At 40.9% G+C, this 24863-nt stretch overlaps 1 protein-coding gene across 1 annotated transcript; it reads right to left on the reverse strand.

The window, feature by feature from the left end:
• Nucleotides 1–482: 482 nt before the first annotated feature.
• Nucleotides 483–24854, reverse strand: WDR43 (WD repeat domain 43). Its single transcript, XM_080408396.1, has 18 exons — nt 24589–24854; nt 19988–20122; nt 18218–18339; nt 12996–13116; nt 11664–11803; nt 11049–11151; nt 9923–9987; nt 9381–9552; nt 8821–8907; nt 6894–7025; nt 6302–6439; nt 5399–5485; nt 4049–4080; nt 3181–3244; nt 2164–2277; nt 1656–1725; nt 1013–1068; nt 483–920 (listed from the first exon to the last, which is right to left on the reverse strand). Exons 1-18 carry the CDS (start codon nt 24793–24795, stop codon nt 801–803), a joined length of 1965 nt encoding a protein of 654 aa, XP_080264522.1. The 5' UTR covers nt 24796–24854; the 3' UTR covers nt 483–800.
• Nucleotides 24855–24863: the final 9 nt, after the last annotated feature.

Genomic DNA, 24863 nt, shown 5'->3' on the forward strand with positions numbered 1-24863 from the left:
GCTACGTATTCACAAGCATTCACCTTCTCATTTCCCTGTGTTACTCCCCTCTCCCCAACCCAACACAGTCTATCCTCTGGGTTAGCATTAAACTTATATACAGCCTCCATTAAAACAGAATTAGGAGCCAGTGACAGTTCTAACGTCCTTTTGAAGCACAAGAAAAGTCATTGATTTGTACATATAAAAGTCTTGAGTTCAAATTTGTTAAAAAAAAGAAAAAGCCATTTTTAAGTCAGGTTGGCATTTAGACATTGCCAAGGCATGGCTAAACCAATGGAGGAGGGGGGGGAAGAAAAGAATTTCAGTACAGAATTTAAATATTACAAAAATATCTTTTTTTTTTTCCTGTTTTCTGTTTCCTTTTTTTAAAATGCAGCAGGATGCCCACTTGCTATTGCTAACTGAAGCATGGAAAGAAGGTAGAGACCAGTTGTCTTTGATCCTTGGATATTTGAAACAAATTCAGTGTAAAGCTGAACCAAGTTTACCACACGAACAGCGGTGGCAGATTTATTTCACTTGAGATACAAATGCATGTCCACATGACAAGCATAATCTGACCATGAGGTGGAAGAAATGTTTGTATAAGTAAGCGCAGGGAAATAGGGAGAGAGAAGGCTGGCATGGTTAAACATTCTGGATTCAGAAATGCAGCGCCCCACATGTGCCTCTGCACACAGGCTGTGCATGAGTCTGCACTCCCCATATGCAAATATGGCACCTTTCAGCAAGATGATCCAGAATTAAGAGTTTGGTGGCCCACTTGTTTAAACTGTTAAGATTACTCTTTCGTGCTGTTATTCTTCTTCACTTTCATTTCCCAGTTCCAAATCAGAATCACCATTCATTTCCTTTTCAACAGTCATGTCTTGTTCATCAGATTGCTCCTCTTTTTCCTCATCTTCATCCCAGTTTTCCTGGGGCAAAAATAAACAGGAATGTTTCAACCTTTGACAGTCACACAATTTGTGTTACAAGCAAACAGAAGAACTGATCCATCTCCACTTACATCAGAGTCTTTATCTGCAATCATCTCATCATCTGAGCCTTCCTCCTCCGAGGACTCTGCAAAGAGAAAACCCCTCAGTTTGGAGAACTGACTTTAAAACATCACTGTGCAAACAAAGCCCAACCCCACATGCTGCTAAGTCTCCAAATTGTGCTATTTCAATTCCAAAACTAATTATACCTGAAGATTAGGCTGATGCACATGAATTAGGAACAAATCACTTCCGTTATGATTATACAGTATGAAGCTGCAGTAGGAAAACCAGGTCAAATTGGAAGTGTACATGCGCATACACTGACACACGTAGGCTACCTTGATGTCCTGCTGACTCAAACACAAAACTGCCTCGGTTATATCTACCATAGCAAGGTAGCAAGAAAGGTGAGATTGCCAGTTAAGCAGTGTACTGAAATTCCAATTAACAGATTCCTTAATTTGTGAAGCAGAGAAAGAAGGACGGACCAACCAACTACAAGACATCTGCATCACTAACCACTGACTTTCCTGCCATGGACTTCCCACAAAAACTCCCTACTTGCAATTGTACACTAATAGGTAAGCACAGGAGTATGATGAACAGCCATCAAGTATCAACTGTCACGTGAATTCAGGAGCTGAGCTACACCCAACATATAACACTTACCATCTTCATATACCAGCTTTGCAGTCTGATTAACCTCGGATACATCCTGAACTGTTTCTGATGCTGCAACCTGAATGGAATTTGCAGGTTAGCTTTAGATGCAATCACATATTCCAACCTTAAAAGGCAATAAAACTCATAACAATGTAAATGAAATCTACGTCAAATTTAGCACACATTAATTCATTTATAGTAGTAGTTTAACAGCCAAAAAAGTACAAAGCGAAATTTTAGAGGCATCTGTTCTGAAGTGGCCCAGTACTTCCTATTTTTTCCACTTTAAAACTCTATGAGTTAGTATACACATTTGGCAGGAAAAAACATGCCACGCTTCCAGTGAGCACAGACTGACTAGACAGACAGTTAAGTGTACCGCTCTGAGCATTATCAGCGTAGCTGTACAGCAGCTGCATTAAGTTCCCAATATCAGATGTAATCACAACAGGAGGTTAAGTCTGCAACCCATACTTCTGCACATCCATGTTACTTGGTTGGAACTGGAACTCACCTGGGTGACAAGAATGAAGAGTCTTCCATGCAGACGGGAAAGCTTTTGCAAAGTTTTTACTCTGCTCTCCATTAACTGGTACAGCATCCCCAGCTGAGGAATAAGGTCCGGCAACTTGAGAGAAAAGATGGATGAGGAAAAATGAAGCTGTTAATCAACACATCACAGATGTCTTATTTTTAATTTTTTAAACTATCTTTGTATGTCTGGGACAAAAAAACCCTTGTCACGTTACTCTGACAAAAGGCAGAGCTGAGGGCTCACAGAAACCACCCGCAGCCTTACCGGTTAACACTTAGCCATGTTTAGAAACACCTTCTACGTTCAAAACATGGCAATTCTTACACTACTTTTGCTTTCCACAGTCACTGCCAAAAGCAGGTGTCAAAAGCACTATTCAGAAAGCAGTGTAAACGGGAACTGCACATACACCAGTGTACAAAGGCAGCTTCAGCAACATGTGCAAGTTCTGACACACGGCAATCCTATAATAAATGGGAGAAAGGACTAACAGTGCCAAAATGCTGGTTTCTTAACTGAGCAAGAGTGCTTTATCCATCACTTGTAAGGCAAGGCTAGACTTCAGTCCAGAAGCTATGACTTTGCTTACTACCCTGCCAGCTTTGGCACATCTTTACCCTATAAATCTGGCCATGCCCAAGACAGTCTCAAGATGAGCATTGAAACAGCAAGGCAAATTTAGTTCTGTAAGATTCAGCGACACAGGCTAGATTACTTTTGACAATAATTTTGTTCCCTAACTCTCACAGGTATGACATAACTTATCTTGGTTTGACTTTGGGATGACTATAATTATATCACAAATTACTAAAACAATTTATAACCAATATGCAGCTATTTGGCAAAAGTAGCAGAAATATAGCCCTCTATGCATTAATTTGGGCACTGCCATATGTAGAGAGCAGAAGACAGTTTCCTGAAGGCAGAACATACATATATTTAAACATTTAGATCTAGGTTTAGTTACGTGCGTTAGCAGTAATGCAAAATACTTACCGTGGAAAGGTAGGATGCATGTAGAGTAAAAACAGATTTCAGCCATCGAACCATTAGTGAGGCACTGGAAAAGAAAAATTAATTTTGTCAGAGATACTAGCTGAAAAGCACCCATTTTGCATTCTAGATGCTAAGTAGGTTCTATAGAAAATGCTCCTCTTTCATTACGTAGAAAAATAAATGCAGATGGAAATATAACAGTCTGGCTATCCAGATGAGACACCTACATAAGATACTTGTTAGGAAACAGACGTCTAAGTGAGGGATTAAAGTAGGCATGTTCAGGGGTCTGTGTTTCTGACATCTTTTAGGGGAGGCTTCAGTGCATAAAAGATCAAAGCATGCTACTTTTTTCTCCACCCACCATGAGGGAAATTTTATTTAAAAACAAACACCACGACTGAAGGACAGCTAGTCTCAGCAAAGCTATCCTTATAGCAATATACCAAGATGGGAGAGGGGGAGACAAGAGCTGTTTTTGTTATTAAACACAACATCAGGAGATCTCTAAATATATTTGATAATATATTTGATAATTAAACCACACAAGCTATACAACTGATAGTTATTTTACACATTGATCAGGTCCACAGTGGTGATATTCTGGGACCCAAGATACATTCTCAGGGTTATACGCTTACTTCAAGTATCCTTTTCCCTTTTTAATTTGACTTCATCCATCCTGGCAAAGTACTGCCTTGATAAAAGCTCCTTTTTGCACCACAATCAGCTGAGAATTTTTACTTTAAGATACTGTAGTTTAATTACAGTTCCTATGGAAATCAATCACATAAGTGGAGGGAGGGACCATAACGCACAAGCTAGAAAAGTTTCAGGTGAATTAAACTGTAGTTGAGTTCTCTCTTACCTGTATGGGTTGCCCTGCAATCTCTTCGTTAGCTAAAAGGACAAAAATAGTCAGCAATGAATAGCAAACATAATGAATTTTAAAAAGCAACATAACATCCATGTGACAGTCCCAATACTGGGGCAGAAAGATCTCCAGACATTTGAAGTTTGAGAGGATTAACCATTGCCAGGCTCCAGAACATTACATTGCTGGCTCTATTCACAGGCTGATAACCTGCAGAGGCTGTTTCATTATTAAAATAAAACTGGAACTCTTAACAGGCAATGTATCTAGTGAAACTTAAAGCTGGCAGGAATAAATAGAAGGAAATCCCTTTATTTATGTCTCTGTGTATCTGCTTAGTAGAGCAGCCATTACAGGGTGAATGAGTTGGGGAACAAGGTAAAGGCTATTTCACAGAATAAATATCGAGCTCTGGAGAAGACAAGTTACATGTAGATCTGTCCATCCACTGAGATTATACAGTCAAACACTTGCACGTAGACCCTCTGACAAATGTCCCAAAGAAACACTGCACCTCATTAACTAAGTCTAAGGAGGTGTCAAAACACATGCTTCAGGGAAGTCAAAATATTCAAAACCAGACCATCTGCATAATTCAGTTAAGATTGGTACCACAAGTAAAAATTCAATCTTACTTGTGGCCAGCACATCAAAATACAAGTTAATGGTTAGATTCTTCTGTTACAGAATGTCATACACATAAGAGCAGCTAATCAAAGTTCAATTAAAAAAAGTAATGTCTGATTAAAATATTTCTGCCCAAATACAGGTTTTATTTAATATCACTGAATAAGCAGTTCAGAAGCCAAATCTCTTTTAAAGTTATTACTAAGTGATGTCATACAGCTTCAATATAGTAACTGGGCTTCTGAGCTATCTTCAAAAGAGGAAAGAAATTGCCACTCCATTTCCAAGTGCTATCTAAAATCACTGCTCTAAGTGCATACTCTAATGTTCTTGCTCTCATGTGAGTATCTAGCATATTTATGCTCATATAACTTCTCTAGCTAGCACTGATATTTTTTTAAAAAAAGATGTAATTTGAATTGCCATGGACTAAACAAGCTTTAGCTTAACCTCTTTCAGTTCTTTTTCCCACATAATCACTTAAAATATTACATGATCAAATGCTCTTCCTAGCTTTGAGAGTGGCGTTTTGTCCTTTGGCTGAGTTTCAGCCAGAGAAGATGTGAGTGTAGCAGAGGTAAATTAAGAGCAACCTCTGTCCTGTAAAACTACCAAATTTCAATGGTAAAAATAAAGAGGCTACCCTGGATTTTCCCCAGCTAGAAAAGAAACCAAACGTGGCTTGTATGACAGTAAAAGAAATACAGTCTCTCCTACCTCATGCAGCAGTGGAATGACAGCATGTATAGGCATTCTGGCTACTGTGTTCTTTATTACATTTTCTTTTCTTGTGTTAAGCACTCTCTGTTAAAATGAAAAAATATGATCAGAGAATTAATCAGTTTTAATATGTGTATGAACAATAAGCACAATCCAAAATTGCTGGCTTTAAAATCTTTTTTCTACTCCACTACTGTTGTACACTACAAGATTTACCATGAAAAGGAGTTAGTTTTCAAGTCAGCTACCATTAACAAAATAAGACACTTAATTAACCCATTTAAAACAATCTAGCATTGCCTCTAGTCCACCCAGGCCACGTTAGAAATGAAGCATCACAGGCACATTAAAACCTCCCTCACTATCTTGTGTGCTTGACTTCTGTGAATAAATGCTCTTCTCCAGTATTTGTGACAAGTAATTTCTAATCAGCATCAAATTCTTAATATTTCATTTCCCTGCCCCAGAAATATTATTTCCTCCTAGTCCAAGTGCAACAGTAAGCTTTTCAAGTGAAACTGTTGTCATCATGCATTTTTCAAACAGTATTTCCAGGTTTTCCAAACCTGGAAACGGTACACTCAGGAGACCAAGCACAGATTATGCTCCTGCTCAAGCTAAAGGCAAGTTGGCTGCATTAGTAGCATCCCTTGTAAAACATCTGAACTGTGACATAACAAATTTATCGTAAGCAGAAGTGCCTCAAAGTTTATGGACTGACAGAGAAAGCTAATACTGCTCCTATCATTTATAATACTGCTGCCTTGAGCAGCAAATCAGCAAAAAGCTGGGGAAGAAGCAACAGGTTCTTGATTGTTGACCCTCCCCAGCTTTCAGGAAGGCTCCCCACAAGCCTCAGTGAACAGATTAAACAGTGTACAATGATCGTGTAACACTTACATTTAAGATTTCTGCATCGTTGCTTTCCAAGCCCTGAACCAAAAGTACTGCGAAGCTATCTGTTTGTGGAAGGCCACCTGGAGTTTTTACTTTGCTCACATCAATATCCAGTGCCTCTAGGCGCTCTTCAATGCTCTCCTGCAGACGGTAAACAAGGGCAGTGCTGTTTCAGTGCAGTTTCTCAGAAACATCAGCTGAAAGCCAAGTACCTAACCTACAGCATTCCCCCTTGATTCTGCTGGAAAACAACATAAATCTTGCATATTCTTTTAAATGCAATGAAAAAAAATGGCCTGAGCACAGAAGAGAAGTTTTGACTAAAAAGCAGTAATCCACCTTATACAGAGAGACAGACATACGCTTGTGACAAAGTTCTGCAGGAACATGGCAAAACTACAGGTAAGGCACACAGAGCCTGAAAGAGGGGAAGGTTTTGAGCAGAGGGAAGCCTCTTTGATACAAAAAGATGGTATCATTAACCTTGCTTCCATGCCAAACAAAGCAAGTTCAAGTTCACCTAAAGAAGTTTTAACAATGATTTATGAGTCTAGTTTCTCCATTATTGATGTGTTTAAAAGAGGAAGAACTTTACCGCTGCCTCTCCCGGTTTCCTCTTCTTTTTCTTCTTCTCCTTTCCCAAGGATGGAGTTTTGACAGCTGTACTGTGTCCTGGAATGCCAGGCACTAGAACTTTGGTGTCTGAGTTCACAACAGGTGTCTTTACCTAGTGAAAGAGATAACCACATTTGCCTGAATTAATAGTATCTCAAGCTTTCTTCCAATTTAAAATACTGATTTTATTCCAAGACTCTCACGTACAAGGTAAAACAAGCCAGCCACAACCCATTTTCTAGACGTATGTATTAGGAAAGTCACACATTTTTAAAAGCAATTAATAACCTCAAGCAACAGTCAGCTAATTTTCATAATTAACTAAGGAAATGGTCTCTTCAGAATCACTTGTGATTCATTTTTCTTAGAAGTTTGTTCCATAGCACTCATCAAACTAAGTGATTGTATCCAACAACAACTATTTGGATGTTTGCTAGCAATAGACATGACGTGTAGTAAGTCAGGCCCATAAACCGCATGCAGATCAATTCAGCTTCCACTGGCAGGTAAGGACTGATCGTGAACAGAGGCACAATGCTACAGTAAAAGGTGGTTACTATTCACTTTGATCCCACCAATTTTCTTCCAGAGATTGCTCAGACGCAGAACTCAGTAGTCTGAATTACACTATGATCAGGACACCAACACAAGCTATGGTATCCATCCTCAAAGAACACACGAAGGAGATAAAATTTTGAAGGGAATATAACTAAGCGCTCCCTTGCCCCACAGAGGATGTCAGGGAGTATGCCAGAATGCAACCTCCACAACACTTCTTTAACAACAGTGCTTCTTTTTTAAAAAAAGTGCAGGCCTTTTTTTAAAGTACCTTCCCAAACTTCCATACTTGTAGGAGCCCTGCTGGGTGCCCACTGAAGTGATACAATCTACTACAGTAAGCAAAGCAACTTCCATGTGCTTTGTGTAAAAGTAAAAAAACCCTTGCTTTTGTAGCTGAAAATTTTTACTGTCAAACAGCAGCAGTGTTAAAATGCTACCCCCTTTGCCCACAACACTAATCACTGACCTGCTCCCCACAAGGCATGCTCAGACAGCCAAGAGAAATGAGTCTTCACTGGAATTCAGCAAAAAGCGAAACCAAAATGGGTATCATCACTGCATGCCAGGGAGCTCCTACACCTCTCACTGCACTTCAGCTCTGTTGCCCACCAGCTCCAAGACTGAGGAATCAGCACAAAACCCCGCCTGGCTGATGAACAGCAGATCCAGTAGGTAACTTGAGGGTTAGAAAAACAACGCTGTCTGCTCACTTCACTGATACTGCGTTTCAAATCTTCAAGGCCTTGAATATACACACTGATTAAGAACTTGACAGCCCATCTCTAAACCCCCAAAGGATCCTGCATGACAGAAAGTGGTGGCAAGCAGCCTCAGTGGACCCTGTTGCCATACAAGCGTCGGGCTCACATTCACAGGTTCCCCTGTGAGTAGGAACGCATGAAGGCCACCTCAAGAAAGAACACAAAGGACATGCCCTCTAAGGCTCCATTACACTTTATTTAGACTCTAAAACAAAGCCATCCCAACCTCACCCCAAACCATGAGGGCCAAAGAGGCTCTGCAAACTGAGAGACCCCCGGGGAAGGGCTGATCTCGAGCAGAAAAAACATCCGCCAGCCCTGTCTACCAAGTAGACCTGCTGAGAACAGGACCTGCTATGAGCTACAGGAAGGTAACTCTGGGTGAGAGCATACCAGGATACGCAGCAGCCATGAAGCACGCTTTACCCACGCCTGCCCGAGTGCTGTGGACACTTGTAACTACCACTGCAGCTCTGAGCAGGTCCACCTAGCAAACCAACCTCGTTTTAAACAGCAGCAGCAAATTCTACCATTTCCGAAGTAAAACAAGCGGAGCAACAAAATCGCATTCCATGCAAAGCTCACCTTTGTTAGAGCAACATCTGTTTTTAGTGACAATACTTTCTGGATGTCCCTTATCAAACATACGTGAGATTCAGCGGTGTTCAAAGACTAGAAGGACAGGAACAAAACTAGTTAATACAATTGAGACTCACCCCTGTGATTCATTGTGCTACTGAAGAGAACAAATTCCAAAGGTATAAAGTAGAAATAACTTTCTTCCACTCTAGAACAGCAGCTGCTTTGCACATCTGCCTTTTGGTACCAGATCTGTACACTCTCCAAAGATGCTCACAAAGCTAAACTGAAATCGTATTAAAAAGTTTCAATGGCCTAACTCAGTAACAGCTGAAATGGCAAGAAACAGACAGCAATAATGTCAAGTCATATTTTAACTGAAAGAATGGAAGAACAGAAATTGCCTTTCAAAACAGCTCAGGGGCAATAGCTATAGCTCCCAGGAAAGGGGGAAAGGATAAGCTTTGTCTTGTTATACAAAAAAGAAAAAAAAAAATCCCTCCAGCTGAGTGCAGTATGCAGTCCTTATTACAAAATCCAAAACCTATTCATTAAGTTTTACATACCACTTTCTCTATGATGGGCTGTAAGATGTTTCCATACACAAGCAGCAGAGACTGTTTGTCTGTGCAAAATGCAGCTGCTAGAATAGGGACTGGTTTTGGTGTGGAGTCCCCATCATTTCCAGGCGTCGCTATCTGGATAGTACAGTTTGATGTTAAGGGTTTTTTGCAATAACTGAAAAAAAAAGGGAATGAAAAAATTCCAAGACATTTAGCTTAAACACGTCAATATCTTGCATATCCAAGCACCTTTCATTAGCAGCTCCGCAGCAAACTCAGCCAGTTTACACCTTTTACAGATGGCTAAGATGAGGTACTGACACACAAAATGTTGCTTAAAGCCACAAAATGCCAAATACAGCACAGTCCCCAACAATTAAGTTCTCCAAAAATATGTCCAGGAGCTCAAGACAAAGAATCAGCTAGAAGCTGGTCTGCGAACAGATACAAGAGCTTAAAAGGCAACAGCATGACAAGACTGCATTTTGCCTTACAGTAATCCCAGACCTTTCCCAAAGACAGCCTCAAGATGAATACTAACTTACCCATTTAAGATATGTTCAAATAAATGCAACTGCCCATCTCTGCACACAACTGCTAACTTCACAGGCTGAAAGAAGGCACAATAAAATATTTTAATTAGATCAAAGGACAAATATCCCATAAGTACAGGACATCAAGAGACAGTTGGCAAGGCTATGATTTGACTTTTTTCAGTAACTAAACACATTAAAGATGTGTCTTTGATCTTCCTTACAGATTTACTTACATCTCAGGAACATTTAGTACAACTATCAAGAGACAAAAAAACAACTCCTAACTGTACTTCACTGTATCTCTACCGATATATCCAAATTCGAACATTTTGCACAGCAGCAGACATATGTCACTACAAACAGCAAAGCTCCAGAAATATGGTACCCAACATGTCTAGAAGCACAGGTCTACAAAGGCGCTGACATAGTAAATATGCTTAGAGGAAAAAACTGAGATGAGTCCTTTGAGCAATGAAATGCCAGATGTACATTACAGAATACTCTTATCTCCAGTACACACAGTAAGAGGGAATAACTGGAAACACTAGAAAATATAGCATGAAACACTGTTTGTAGAAAAGCATGGAAACAGTTTCTGAGCATGTTTTACATGCAGACATTTTCCACAAGACTACTTTGAAAGACTTTTACTTGTACTTGCGGAAACTGAGAGACCTGGGGAATGCTCACTGCTACTTTGAATTAACTAGCCTTCAATGAATTAAAAATGCAGTTACATCACCAAAGCCACTCAAGATCAGAAAAAAAAGGACCATACCCAAACTGGACTTTTAGAAAGAATTTTTTTTGTGCTTTTTGCTGCCAAGTTCTAACAACTATTTTGATTACTAACTTGTTCTAAATAGGGCACAACTGACATTTCCATTATCACAAGCAAAATTTCTGAAGAAAACACTGAATTTGCACTTAGCTTTGAAAATTACTATTTCAAATTATCAGCTTGAAAAATGCACCTGTAATAAATATCCTTACAGCCATGAACTGGCATTCAGATCTCATCTCTGTGTAACAGAACCCAAATGCAAACCAAGCTTTTTTCCTTACACCCTTAAAAGGAAACTGATGTGACAACTGAGAAGTGTTAATGTATTTCATAACAGACTCTTGCTCCTACCTCCTCTTTGACTTCTGATACAGACAGGTCAATGAAAGTTGGTTCTTCTGTTACTGTGAAAGACATCACAGCATTATTTTCTTTCCTAACTGATCTGATCTGCCTGGAAGACACAAACAGTGCACGTTATTTACCATAGTACAAGCGGCACCCTTTGAACCTGAAAAGCATTATAAAGCCTAGAAATGACCAGCAACTGTGGTAGTATCTACCCTACCCAACATTACTCATGCTGTAATTTCAGCTTTCAGCTTAGAAAGTACTCTAAATTCCAAATGTAAAGTAAATCCCAAGTGAAATTCAGCAAGAAAGAAAACTTAGCATAAGCCTTACATTAAGTACAAAGAACAAGGAAACCTATTACACAGTGTGTTCTTGGCGTACATTAGCGATTCAAATGGCAACTGGAAGCAGGCTCAGACACAGCCAAGGAAATTCATGTCTTCACTCAACAATCAGCGAGTTGAAACCACCATTTAAGAGATCACCACTGCATTCCTCCAGAGTGCCCCCTGTGCTTAACCTTCTGTTTAATCAGAGCTCAGAAAACACTTATTGAATCTATCTTCCACACTGATCATAATTAAAGGTACAAATTAGGAAAAGCTTACATACCATACACTCAGTAATCGGTCATGTATAGCTCCAGACAAGAAATAAAGCCCTGTAATTCCATCAAAGGGCTTATTGTCATTCGTAGGTTTCACTGCGGTAAACATTAATGATGACACTGATGTAGCGTGGCCTGTGAAATGCTAAGAGGAAAAAGAAGAATCTTCCAGTGATTGCCATAAACAGTCATAGGGTAAAAATTAAAACATTCGTTAACAAAGTACACTTCAGTCTTTCCTAATATTATCAACTCAACAAGGACATTTCAGTGATTATTTTCTTTTTTTAACTAGTGATCAGCTTCCTTGCACTTCTGTATTTCAAGGAAACGTCTTCTAACTCTCTAGATATTTATCAGAATTTTAAAAATTAAACAGGGAATCAAAGGCAAATTCACTGGAACTAAGCTCATGTAAAACAAATCACATCCACCTGTACTGCTGTTATTGTCAGAAAGCATTTCTACACATACACAATTTTACACTTCAACTTCTACAATGAAACCAGATTCCCAGTTTTATTCTCAACTGTAAGATGAACGCACAGGTCTGCTGATACACAAAGGCTGTTCAATACCCTCCCCACCCCCAGAAAACCCAGTTTTTCAATCTACTTTCATAAATAATGGGTTTGATCAGCATAGGATGCAGACATACATGGTAGCTGACACATGCCAGCAGCACGTCCACAGTAACAGCACAGTGTACACACTTACCTGATAATCATTACTAGAGGATTCAGAGGCTAGCTGCGTCCTATTTGCTAGCAGACAAGAGAACACCGCTGCACCCACGGAACAGCTAAAACATGGTAATTAGCTCAGGTCTGAGCCCTGCTCAGTGAACACCAAGGGGTTTACTCCTATGCCTTCCAACTGTTCCAACAGCAAAATGGATAATGCCACCAGGCACATGAAGTTTAGCAAAGAAACCTGAAGGCTTGAAGGAGGGACTCATGCTGAAAGTCAGGGAGGTCACACACAAACCTGTGCCAGCAGTAACTAAGACTGCGGTGAACGGAGTTGTCCTGCTAGAAGGGTATCAGAAAAAGACCCAATGAAAAAGATCAGCAGCCAGCTTTCTGCTACAGGCTTGAGAAAAGGTGCTGGTAGCATGCTCAGACACAGCCAAGGAATTTAACGTCTTCATTCAACTCTCAGCAAGTTGAAACCACACTTGAGGGTATCATCACAGCAACAGCTTCCAGCAATCCCAAAACTGCCAATTGTCTCAAGCCCAGTGAAATTTCCAGATGTCCTGTCAGGACACACAAGGTACCTACTGTCACCAACAAAGAAGGGTATTTTTTGGCATCTAATTTAACGAAGTTACTTACTCTGTAGACTTCTTTGGTCTCCAGGTCCCACAGTTTTATAGTTCTACCGGCTGACAGCAGCATTTTCCCATCTGGACTGATGCATAGAGAGGTGACACTCCTATTGTCACCTTTCCACTTGCTAGAATTCAGGTGGAGAGGGTTTGTACAAAGGGAGAAAGATGGAGAAATAGAAAAACCAGTATTAATTAGCATAATCAGGACACACATCAATATGCTGGAAAATTTAAGGTAAAAATTATTTTTAAAAAGAGAATTTAAGTAGTCAAAGATGACACCAAAGCTATTCTGCTTCTGCTCCTCTCCTTCAAATTAGTTTACACAAAATACAGCAACTCAGAAACATAAAGCTATTGAACACTGAACTGTTTACATTTTTTAAAAAAAATATTTGCTTATTCTGTTCTGAATTCCTCTCTCAAAGTTCTCCACTACTCAAAACAGGGTAAGAGAAGCCATACCATTTGAAGATTTCTCTTTGTACCACAATCCAAAAAGCTGACACCAACCCATTCAGAAAGGCCTTCTCAACACTAAAATTCAGAGTTTCAAGGCCCATTCAGTTCCTGGCCCATCTCTCAGGTCTGTCAATGACACTGATAATAATCAACTTCACCTTAAAGGTCTATGGTTCAAAGCAGTATTTAAAAAAAAAATAATTTAAAAAAATGCTGTCATGAAAAGTTTGCATCCCTCACAGCACAAAACTGCAAGGTAAGCATTAACACAAACCCTTTACATTAGGAAGTGGGCTGCAAGCCACCACATTCTGATTGTAAACAGCTGCTCTGGAAATAGTTCCAAGTCACTTTCACAAGTCCAAGCAGTTCCTCTCCCATCTCCCAAAACAGAGCTCATTTACTGTATCACTTCTGATTACATTTCATAGAAGCAGGAAGTTTTACTGCCTACAAACTTGACAAACAATATTACACCTTATGGACAGTGTGACAAGGTTTTGTAGTCCTGACCTTTTCTCTGGAAGAGAATAAGAATTTCAAACCATTTCATAAGGTAAGCCAAGAAGGTATTATTAAAAGTACTAAAAAGACTAGTCTAAACTATACTGCAGAATATAAAAAATGGCAAAAAATTCATTAGTTTTTACTTTGGATACTCTTATTACAGTAAAGTTTTAAACAGGGTATCACAAAACAAGAAGCTGCATAAGAAGATGTACAGAATGCCTCTGAGTATTCAGAGTATTTAAGACATGAAAAAGCTACAACCAGAGAAACAAGAAGTCACCCTGACTGTTTTAAACTACCTCTCTCCAACACCTCATCTTGCTTCTTCAGAAACTCTTCCCCAGCAGCCTGTCCCTCTTCCAGAGGTTTCAATGTGTGCTGCCCACACCTCCTGAAGTGGTTCTATGGACTTCCACAGTAATTAAGAAATTCAAGCCTAAAGCCATGTGGTTTCAGTTCCCTATCTAGCAGTTCATACCTCTATACTAACATGTCCAGAAGCCTGCAAATCAAACCCAGGAGCGACCATTCTGAACTCTGTGGGATATGTAAGGATTCATTTCCAGGTCCTGTCAAGTGTTAAAGACTGCAGGCAATTTCACATGTACATATCGGGCACGAGCAATTATTTAGGATGATTTTTTCCATCTAGTCTCATTGATTTAGGTAAAATTTTAGAGAACTGTTTTCCTTGACTCTTTCCAATTTAATTTACCTTAGGTATGACTTGTAATAGCACCAGAGACAAATTTCAGTTAAAAAGCATATTATATTCCTGGTATACTTTTAATGTATACACTCCAGGAATTATTTTTTTTGTTGCCATCTTTAAAGAATACAACGCCTATAACTTTTATAACCACAGCCCCCTAAAAAACAGCAGTATGGGATGGGGGGCAGAGGGAAACACCCAAGATGAAGCTTGACAGGAAAAGTTCCCACATTTCCTGAGGAAGCAGCATGACTGGGACCTATCTCAAGTATTTGTACATGAACATACGTGCTATGGGATACAAACAGGGTGAATTAGATGCACACAGGCAGCTTCAGAGCTTTGATCATGCTGGGATCACAGAAAAACAGTGGGTAACTTGCAAGACAGGAATGCTGCAATAAATGGACCTTTAGGAAGGCAAAAAGGAGAGAGGTTTCTCCACACAAAAGGGTAGCTTGAATGCATGGAATTTTCCTTTCACACAGGCAAAGGGCCAGTGGAGAACTTACAGTTAAGTATGTGAAGAGATCAACAAGGGCAATGTGGTGGGCATCTGCTACAGATTGTCCAGTTAAAATAAATAAATAGTTAAGTTTTCATAATTCCATGCCCTGGTTCTTCTAAGGGGCCTTAACCACCCCAGCAACTGCTGGAAAAGCAGCATAGAAGGGCACAAGCAGTCCCAGAGATTGCTGGCAAGTGCTGAAGACCTTTTCTTGATGCACGTGTTTTACAATCATACTATGAAAAGTGGTTTACTGGATCAGGTACTCAAAGAAAAAAAAAAAAAGAAGGAAAAAAAAAGAAGAAACAAAAGGGAAGAATTAATCAGGAATGTGATGGTTGCTGACAATCTCCAGCTATAGCAACCACACGACAATGGAATTTAAGACCCTAAGAAAAACAATAGCAATATAAACAGCAGAATTACAACCCTGGCCTTTTAAGAGGGCAGACTGCAACTTGTTCAGAGAACTGATTGGCAGAATCTCACCGGAGGCTGCCCTCCAGGAAAGCTGCTTGCTCTCCTAGGATAACTTCCTCAAAGCAAAAAATGGTCCATTCCAAAGGCCAGAAAATCACCAGCTATTGCAGAAGGCTAAGCGGGTAACTCCAGGCTCAACTCAAAAACACAAAAAAGAAATACAGAGAAGGTGAAAGTGGAGATAGGTTACACAGAGGAATATAAAAATATTGTCCAGGTATGCAGGGACAGAATTAGCCAAAGCTTAGCTGGTGTTCCAAGCCAGCAGGGCATATGAAGGCCAACAAAAGGACATCTGGATACAGCACATCAGGAACAGTAAGATGATGACCAAGTAAAGTGTGGGCCTGCTGCTGGTTGTTGTAGGGACCCATTCAGTACACAGAAAAGGCTAAAGCACTAAAGAGCAATACCTCTGAGGCCTCCCATGATCCAGAACCTAATGCCAGAGTCAGAGGGAGCACAGCACTCCCCATAGCAAATGGAGATCAAATTAGGTATCACAACAGCAAATCCAAGATATGCAACTCCTTCAGACTGAATGGGATGTATCCAGAACTGCTAAGGCCAGTGTTATTACAAGATCACACTATCATTGTGGGCAGCTACATAGCTCAGAAAAAAATTCTGATGACACGAGGTGGGGGGGCGGAAGACAGAGACAAAATATATCCACAAGGAGAATCCAGGAAACAGGGAAGATTATACAACAAATCCACCTGGAAGCCACCTCCAAGCACACAAAGATCAAAAAAGTGACTGGGAACATCCAGCATAGATGTACAAATGGCAAATCGTGCCTAACCAACCTTCTTGATGAGAGAACTCTCTCAGCATATGAAAGGAGAGCCACATATGCCATTTAACTTGACTTCAGCAACACTTGCGACAATGTCTCACATGGTATCCTTGCAGCCAAACTGAAGATATACAGACTGAACGGACGGACTCTAAGGAGGGATAAGATCTGGCTGCATCACTGAATTCAAACAGTTGTGATCACTGGTATGATCCAGGTGGTGGCCAGTTACTGGCATCACTCCCAAAGGACATCCCAGTATTGTTTAATATCCCCAGTAATTGCTCAGGTCTTCATTAATGACCTCAAAACAGGACAGAATGCACACATAACAAGTTCACATTCATACCAAATTAAGGAGAGCAGTTGACATGCTGGAGGGCAGGGCTGCTACTCAGGGGCATCTCAGCAGACTTGAGAAGCAGGCTGTCAGAATTCCAAAGCTAAAAGGAAAATGTAAAGTCCTGCACATGGGATGGAAAAATCCCAATACAGACTGGGGACAAACGGCTAGAAAGTAGCTCCACAGAAAGCAGCTTGCAGTCCTCATGGTCAAGTTGAACATGAGTAAGCAGGGAGTCCTTGTGGCAAGGAGGTCAACTGCCTACTGATCTGCATTAGCTACAGCGCAGTCAGCAGGCCAAGGAAAAGTGATTCCTGTCCTCTGTGCAACACTTTTGAAACTGCATCTGAGCACTGTGTCCAGTTTGGGACAGTACAAGTCAGTCATGGACATAGCAGAGTAAACCCAGTGGAGGGCCACGAAGGCAGCTTAGGGACTAGAGCACGTAATTTAAGTGGAACAGGTGAGGGTAGATGCGTTCAATCCGAAGAAGAGAAGGCTAGAGGGAGATTTTACAGCCATCTTCTGCTACTTGGCATCAGGGTCTCAATGTAATACAACCTAAGGATGCACCTCTTTTCTAGGGAAATCAAAGAGGCTATTTGACAATGGGCTGTCTGCAGTGCCCATGCCAACTTTAACAAAACCAACAGAGTTGCAGGAAGGATAACACAGCAGTGGGAAATGTTATGAAAACCAAACAACAGCATAAGAGGAAGGTGAAGGTGCCATCACATGTTAGGCTTTTACTGAAGTAATATAACCAGGGTCATTAATAGAAATCTCTGTTTCTTGAAGTTTAAAAACAGTTTGACTTTATTATGAAAGAAAATAAATGCCTACACCAGGTATCTTGTTACTCTGCACTCGGCTCTATTTTGCTCAACAGTACTTTAAATAGTAGTAGCCTGCTCAGACAGCCAAGTGGAATGTCCGCACTGCACATCAGCAGTTAGCGAAACCAAGTGGGTTATCATCACAGCAAGGCCCTTTGAGCAAAGTCAGGAACCGATTTAATTGGGATGAGGTGTTCCAGTACCTGCTCCCCGTATTTTCAAGGACATTTTCTAGAATTTAGATTTTTCAGTGTCACAAAAGGGACTGGAAGCCCAAGTCCCACTAAGTGTTAGCATGGAGGGACCCAAGTCCCTCTCAGTGCAGTCACTAGTTTCATCCAATCTTTTCAATACACTGAGGAAGAAACCAAACTATGAGAATTACTCTCTTACCCCTTAATAAAACCACTTCCAATCTCAGAAAAGTAATACCCAGCAGTCAGCTTTGTACAGTGGGCATGTAAGCCTGGATAGCAGAGTGCAGCATTTCCAACAAGGCCTCACTAAAACCTGCGAGGGATGAAAATACACAAAAGCAAGCGCAAACAAATTTGGCTGAAAACAGACATCACTTACCACTTTACTTTGCAGGTCTGTGTGTTCCATTCCACGATGTGTTTGTCCTCTGAACAGCTATACAAGCAGCAGTTGTCCTGATGCCATTTCACACAGTTTACTCTATTGTCATGACCACCATCCTACAAAAGGTAAGAGAGGGTCAACTCATTAATAAATGAAGTCTTGACTACTGAGTCTTCCCCACACCAACGAGAACAAGCTACTCTCTTGAGAGTTTAATTCAACACTGGCAACTTGAAGAGTGTGGTTTTAAAGCTCAGTGTAGATACACAATTACATAAGCAAAAGATATTTCCTATTTTGATAGGTACACAAAAGTATTTTAATTAATTCTTGTTCCAGCACTTCAGAGTAAACAAAAAAAATGGTCTTGCCCACTATATTTATACACACAGCCAAAGAAGTCTGTGTAACAGCATGAAATTTGCTCACAGGAAAGCCTAGCACAGATGTCTTGCTGACAGCCACCCAAGTGCCTGCTTGCTCAAGTACATTCCGAGATGAGTTGCCTTCCTTTTATGCTCAGTATTCAAGGGCGCGCTATCAGTAGACCAGAAGACCCTACCAAAGGGGCATCATTCATCTCTCAACAACCAAAATTTCAGCAGCTCAAATACACCCTCTTTAACTGTTTATGAAAATATTTCCTGAGGTTTATAAAATTTCACTATTTGAATCAGAACCAGCCAGTTCAGACTACTCTGTAAAGTGTCACTCCAAATCAGCTTTGAGCAAAACAAAACACATCACAGCAAGACATTCTGTTCAATAAGAACAGCTAAAAGTGACAGCTCTTACTCTAGCAGGAATATCTTTTCATTCAACCTATCTGTAAAAGCAAAGTGCTCACCAAATAACATCTGCTACCCCACTCGTAAAGAAGAGCAGCCAGTGTTTTCAAACGGACTGAAACTGTAAATTTTAACCTTAAAGTCCTTTATTTTGTTCAGTTTTCAAGCATAAATACAGCTTTTCCATAAAACAGAGGTGAGATTTGTTAGCTAGTGTCACTTGCATGTATCATGATTGTAAGAAGTCACTGCTTTCTCTAAATTCATGTACATTTATCATCCTACATACAATTAACATTTTAGAAGCAAAAGTATGCCCAAGTATCTCAGAGCAATGCAGTCATTCATACAGATTTATTTTGCCTGTTATGTAACTCAAGACTAAAACCAAAGTCAGGAGTAACAGGCAAGTTACAAATAAGAAAGGCAAAACGAAAATCAGCATCTCTTATTCAATAAAGACCATGTGCTCAAAGAGCTCAAAAGCTTCCACAAGGGAGGTAAGTTTACAGAAGAGTCCACCAACACAACACCTTCCCAAGAGTCGATGACTACTTCAGTCCTGTCCTCCCCTCCCACAATACTGTGCAGGCACCAAGCCTGCAACACTCCCACAGAGGACTTAACTCTCCAGTTAGGCACTTCATCATTACTGTTATTTTTCATGTAAAACAACAAACCCATGCACAATGTTAAGGTATTGCATTAACTCTGAAACCAAGATTTTAGTGTATACATACCGCCCCCAATACAAAAACTATATATAAAATATATATAAAACTATATAAAATACATCTAACATATATATAACAATACAAAGATTCCCAAGCACCTGAATTATTGCACCTCTATCCATATACACAGCTATTAAGAAAAAAATATCTGAATAATTAGTTTGTCAGCAGCAGAAAGAACAGCATAAACTGACTGAAACCACCAGTGTTTAGTAGCATGTGATGAAGAGTGTGTTACTTACTAGCTTGCTCTGTAACTCTCCCTTTACTGTGCTGTACAACAAAATGCTACCAACTGCTGTACCAATGGCCAGGATATCTAACTGCTTGTCCACTTCTGCAACTTCCGACTTCCGTTTTTTCCTCTGCGGGCCATCCTGGAAAATTGAAAAAGAGAAAACATCAAATAAATCATTCTCACCAGATAATCTCAGCATTAAAGAAGAGGGGGGAAAAACTTCTGTAAGTTTGAGACCCAGTCAGCCAGCACAGACTCTGCTAAGATGTAAGATGAAGACACTGAAGTGCACAGCAAGCTAGAAATTCATCTTGTACCTCCATGGACGAGGTAACTAAGTTGCTATGAGTCACCTGGAAACATTTGGTGGAGGCCATTTTGCTAGCCTAATGACTACATACAAGAGGGGGGAAAAAATGAGGTTTTCATTCACGGTTTTTGTCCCAGAGGCACAGGTACAGATTAACACGATCAGAATACTTCACAAAATAGAACAGATTGTCCAAGAACTGACATTTATTTTCTTCTCAAAAGCTGTTCAGAAGAGTCTTGCAAATATGAAGTATTCATAATGCCTCTTAAAAAGAAAGTGCTACCCCACTTTGCAGAGGGTAACAACCAGGACTGGAAGCTGAACGCTCCGTCCAAGCCCTGTTGGCAGTACCAGAGGTCCTCGTAGGATCAGGCAATTCTTAAGTCTTCGCTCTCTTGCTTTGCAAGTGCTATCAACCACTTCAAGGAGGGATTTCACTTCATCTCTCAACCAAAAACAGGTGAGTGTGGCACATCACTAGGAAGGGGAGAAGGAATAAAACTGGCTCTTGAGCATGTCAAACTAAAATAAAAGAGGGCAAAACAGCCACTACATTTATTCTCATTGGGTTAATCCCACATAACTCATTACACACACACAAAAGAAAAAAAAGCTTTTCAAGGACTTTCAAAGGAAAAAAGTACCCATACCTAATGATACTGATTAGTTTTTAAATTGGACTTTGGTAAGGCTCTTTACATCTGTTATGTCACAGCAAAGCATTCTCTCCAATTCAAAAAAGACCAAAATTATACAAAAGCTAATGCTTCCTCTGCCTAACAGATATATCTGCACTGACGAGCAGCCAGAAGCCAAAGGAGACTGATAAAATGTGAGCAATAAGCTCTGTGCAAGCTCCATGTGGTGAAGCTAATCTCTAATACAATTGACACCACCCAGCAGATGTAAATAATTTTTAATCAGGTCCAGAGATACAATGACAATCAGAATTTGATAGTTTTCATCACAAGTAAGATTTAAAAGTTTAACAGTGCAGGATAAATACTTTGGTTCTTTGTGTGTATTAACAAAGACAACATCTTCCACAAGAAAAAGGGTTTAGGCTAATAAATACCAAAATGCTATATAGATACTTTTACATATTTTAACAAAAGAGATTACATTGGGTTTTTTGCAAGCATTCATTTAGACTTCATCTCTCCTGGTAAAGAAAAGTGCTTACAAAATATTATGAAAACATAGGTGCTGAGAAACCATCACAGTGACAACGCACTATCAAGTAAATCAAGCAGGTTTTAAGACAATGTATGAGAAAATACTCAAATAGTTAAATTTGTGGCAGCAATGCCAACTAAGCCATCTTGAAACTGCTGTCTGACATGCAAAGACAAGGACCACATAGCCAGTGGAGATGCAAGTACAGTTCAAGTGTTTTCTGGTACGTTCTGATCTCTCTGTAGTTTTACAAATTACCCTCCACACTCCCATGGCAAAGCAAAACTACAATTAAGAACAGATTTTATTCTCTTTCCTTGCATAAATCTTCTAACTAAAATTTGTTCACCCTCCATTTCAGTTTGTTATGGCAGACTTCCTGTGAAACAACCCAACAGCACAACAAAATCCCCCACCAACGTCCACAGTTACTTCCAGAGTCAAGAAGAAAGCTAAAGGCAGTGAAGGTTTTTCCAATTACTTTTTCACATTTATTTCTTTAGGGACCACTCTTTATCAGCATTATCATTGCAGTATTTTGTCTGAATTTTTTGCAAGAAATACCAGTGGAAAATTCAGACACCAGTTAATGTTGGAGATTATTTGAGAGAACATTCCAAGAGCTAAAAAAAAGTTTTTAAAAAAAAATAATCAAACCTCTCTACCCTGCATTAGATTAGTGCATATTATTAGGGCATATTGTATGCATTAGTGCATACAGACTGTCAACTGCAGTAGAGATCCATGTGGGATTCACTTGTGGATCAGGGTCTTAAATATAAGAGCAGCCAGTTTTCATGGATAAGACAGGACAGGGCAGGGCAGGGCAGCTGAACTACACCAAATACCAGTTTCTTTCCCCCCGCCCAGGTTTATGGAAACTCAATCCTATTTAGAAATCCTCCAACTCTGCCTGAAAAAGCACAATGGCTTAATTGGCAGAAACAGTTAAAAACTTATCTGAAAAGGGACCGCATACCTATTTTCCCACTTGAGTCAGCCACCACCTTTTTTTTTTTTTAATAAGAAAACCAATTTCTGCTGCTCATGTGTGAACTAAGGCACTTCAAACACTGAAATGAGGGGAAGCCTGAAGAGTCTTGAGAGCTGAAGATGACAGAGCAGTTGCAGCTTATTAGGAAGAAAGTGGAAAAAGGTATTTTAGAAGTCGGTGGCCCACATACTCTTGCACCAGGCACCACTTCACGGTGGAGGAGGAGATCAACACCACAAGCAGGAAGCACTGACACTGTAAAAGCACGTGTGCAGGCGACATCCCAATAAGCCACCACTGCATCAGCAGTTCCAGGGCCTGCATTTCCAAACTTCATTTCTAATAATCCCCTGTAACACATGGCCTTCATTAACATGGCAGGAGTCCAAAATATACTTAGTTTAGGCGTAACTTGGCCAAACACAATTTATAGATACCTGCTGGCACAGTTTTACTCCTGAACCTCAGATACTAGCACTACCTACAGCGACGTCAACTCTCCAGGAATTAAAAGACTAAATAATGTCAGAAACCCCACATTCAATAAAATATATTTGGCAGAACCTTCACAGCTTTAGTTCTTCAGTTCAGTCTAAGGACAAACCAATGAATTACAAAAGTTTATGGCATAACTATTCTAAGAAACAGTATGTTTTCCAGCTCCACTTGAAAACATACCAACTTTCAAGCAGGGGAAAGCATTCGAACTACTGCAATAATTAGAAAGCGCTGAGAGGTAACCAAATGCTGTCTGATAAAGTCCATTTTCCATACAACCCTAAACCAGGTTAAACTGAGGCATCTGGGTTTTAGAGTCTCTAGAAAAGGGCCAATTTTAAAAGCCACTCAAAAACCTCCTGTGCTTAGATTTATTTCACACAGGTTAGAGTAAACCCGTTTTCACATGCCAGTTTCAATTTATTTAAGAGTGAAGAAGGACCTACACAGCTCTGCAATTGTAACAAATGAACAGGTTAAGGACAATCTAAACTAACCCTTTCTGCCGCATTCCTCAGATGTTCTGGGAGTTTTCATAGTTCACACACTAAGCCACTCAACTGAAAAAAATGTGACAGTATCATCTTCCTTTGGATTGATAATGCATGTATTAAGTGTTTTGAAACACCTCTTAAGGCATTTCAAACATCTTAAATTATTTATGTACTAAAACGCATTTTAAAATGCCCCCTACCTACTTCTTATAATAAAGGGGGTGGATTTCACATACTTTATCGAAGGGATACTTTTTTTTCCTCAGAAAATGCTATGTTCTAGCTAAAGAAAATAGGATTACTTCAACATGAAAAGGCTGAAAGGTACCTTACTGTATATACTCCAGGTATTTTCAGATCGAGTGTTCACCCATGGTGAAGTTAAATAAAACAAATTCAAGATGGAGAACATCCGAGCCCTTGAATCTATGCTCTGGATAAAACTAGTGAACACCTTTATGCAGGATTGCCGAGAAGACATGTCACAGACAGCACAGCAGCTTGCATGGCATGGAACTGCTTCCAAGGGGAAGGAAGTGTGGAGAGATACGGCCTTTACCGGGATATGAACCGTACGCAAGCTATGTGGGTGCACAGCAGCCAACCTGCGCTGTAGCATCACCTTTTCCTTACGGTGAGATGTGCCATCAAGTAACATACCTCGCTCCTTCACGAAAAGCTTCTTCCATGCAGGTTATACGAAAGACAAATGATTTTATACGATCAGCGCTTCTCTTGATAGCCCCCCGTTGCTTTTTTTTTTTAATAAAACCCAACGATAAAAGCTCCAGCGCCGCTTCCACCACCACCACGTTAAAGCTGCCTGGCGATGCTCCTCTGAGAGGCGCGGATCCCCCCACCCCGCGGCAGGGGCACGGCCCGAATACCGCGGGGAGGACGGTAGCTAAAGCCGGCGGCGCTGCGGGCCCCCCCCACCCGCGGCTGCTCACGCTCCCCGGCCCGCCCGGCCACGCCGACCCCCGCCACATGGCGCCGGGAGGGCGGGGTGAAGCCAAGCGGGCCGCGGCCACGCGTCGGAGCTGCTGGGGGCGCCGGGGCCGCCATCCCACCCCTTCCACCCCTCCGGTGCCCCCCTCCCCCCGGCCCCTTCCCTCACACACCGCCTGTACCTTGCTGGGGGGCGGCCTACCCCCCGGCGGGGCCCAGGCCAGGCAAGTACAGGCAGCGCTGAGGTGAGCTGAGGGCACGTACTCGTGCTGCAAGCGGCTATTCGCCGTCTCCCACACCCGCAGGCGCCCATCCGAACCGGAGATGGCGAAATAACGCCGGTCGCAGGGGGAGAAAGCGCACACGGCCCCTGCCGCTGCCGCCGCCATGGCGCTGCCTGCCCGGCCCTCCGCGCCGGCGCATGCACGGGCCGCGTGCTCACCCCGCGCGCCTGCGC

This window comes from Falco punctatus (genome assembly GCF_963210335.1).
Source record: "Falco punctatus genome assembly, chromosome: 12".
NCBI lineage: Eukaryota > Metazoa > Chordata > Aves > Falconiformes > Falconidae > Falco > Falco punctatus.

Excerpts from the sequence above, each read along its gene's own strand:
- WDR43 (XM_080408396.1), bottom strand. The coding sequence starts at position 24,795 with ATGGCGGCGGCAGCGGCAGGGGCCGTGTGCGCTTTCTCCCCCTGCGAC. Across the intron at positions 13,117-18,217 it reads CAGACCTGCAAAGTAAAGTG|CAAGTGGAAAGGTGACAATA; the intron begins GTAAGTGATGTC and ends CCTGAATTCTAG. Across the intron at positions 9,553-9,922 it reads TTTGAACATATCTTAAATGG|TTATTGCAAAAAACCCTTAA; the intron begins GTAAGTTAGTAT and ends TTTTTTTTTCAG.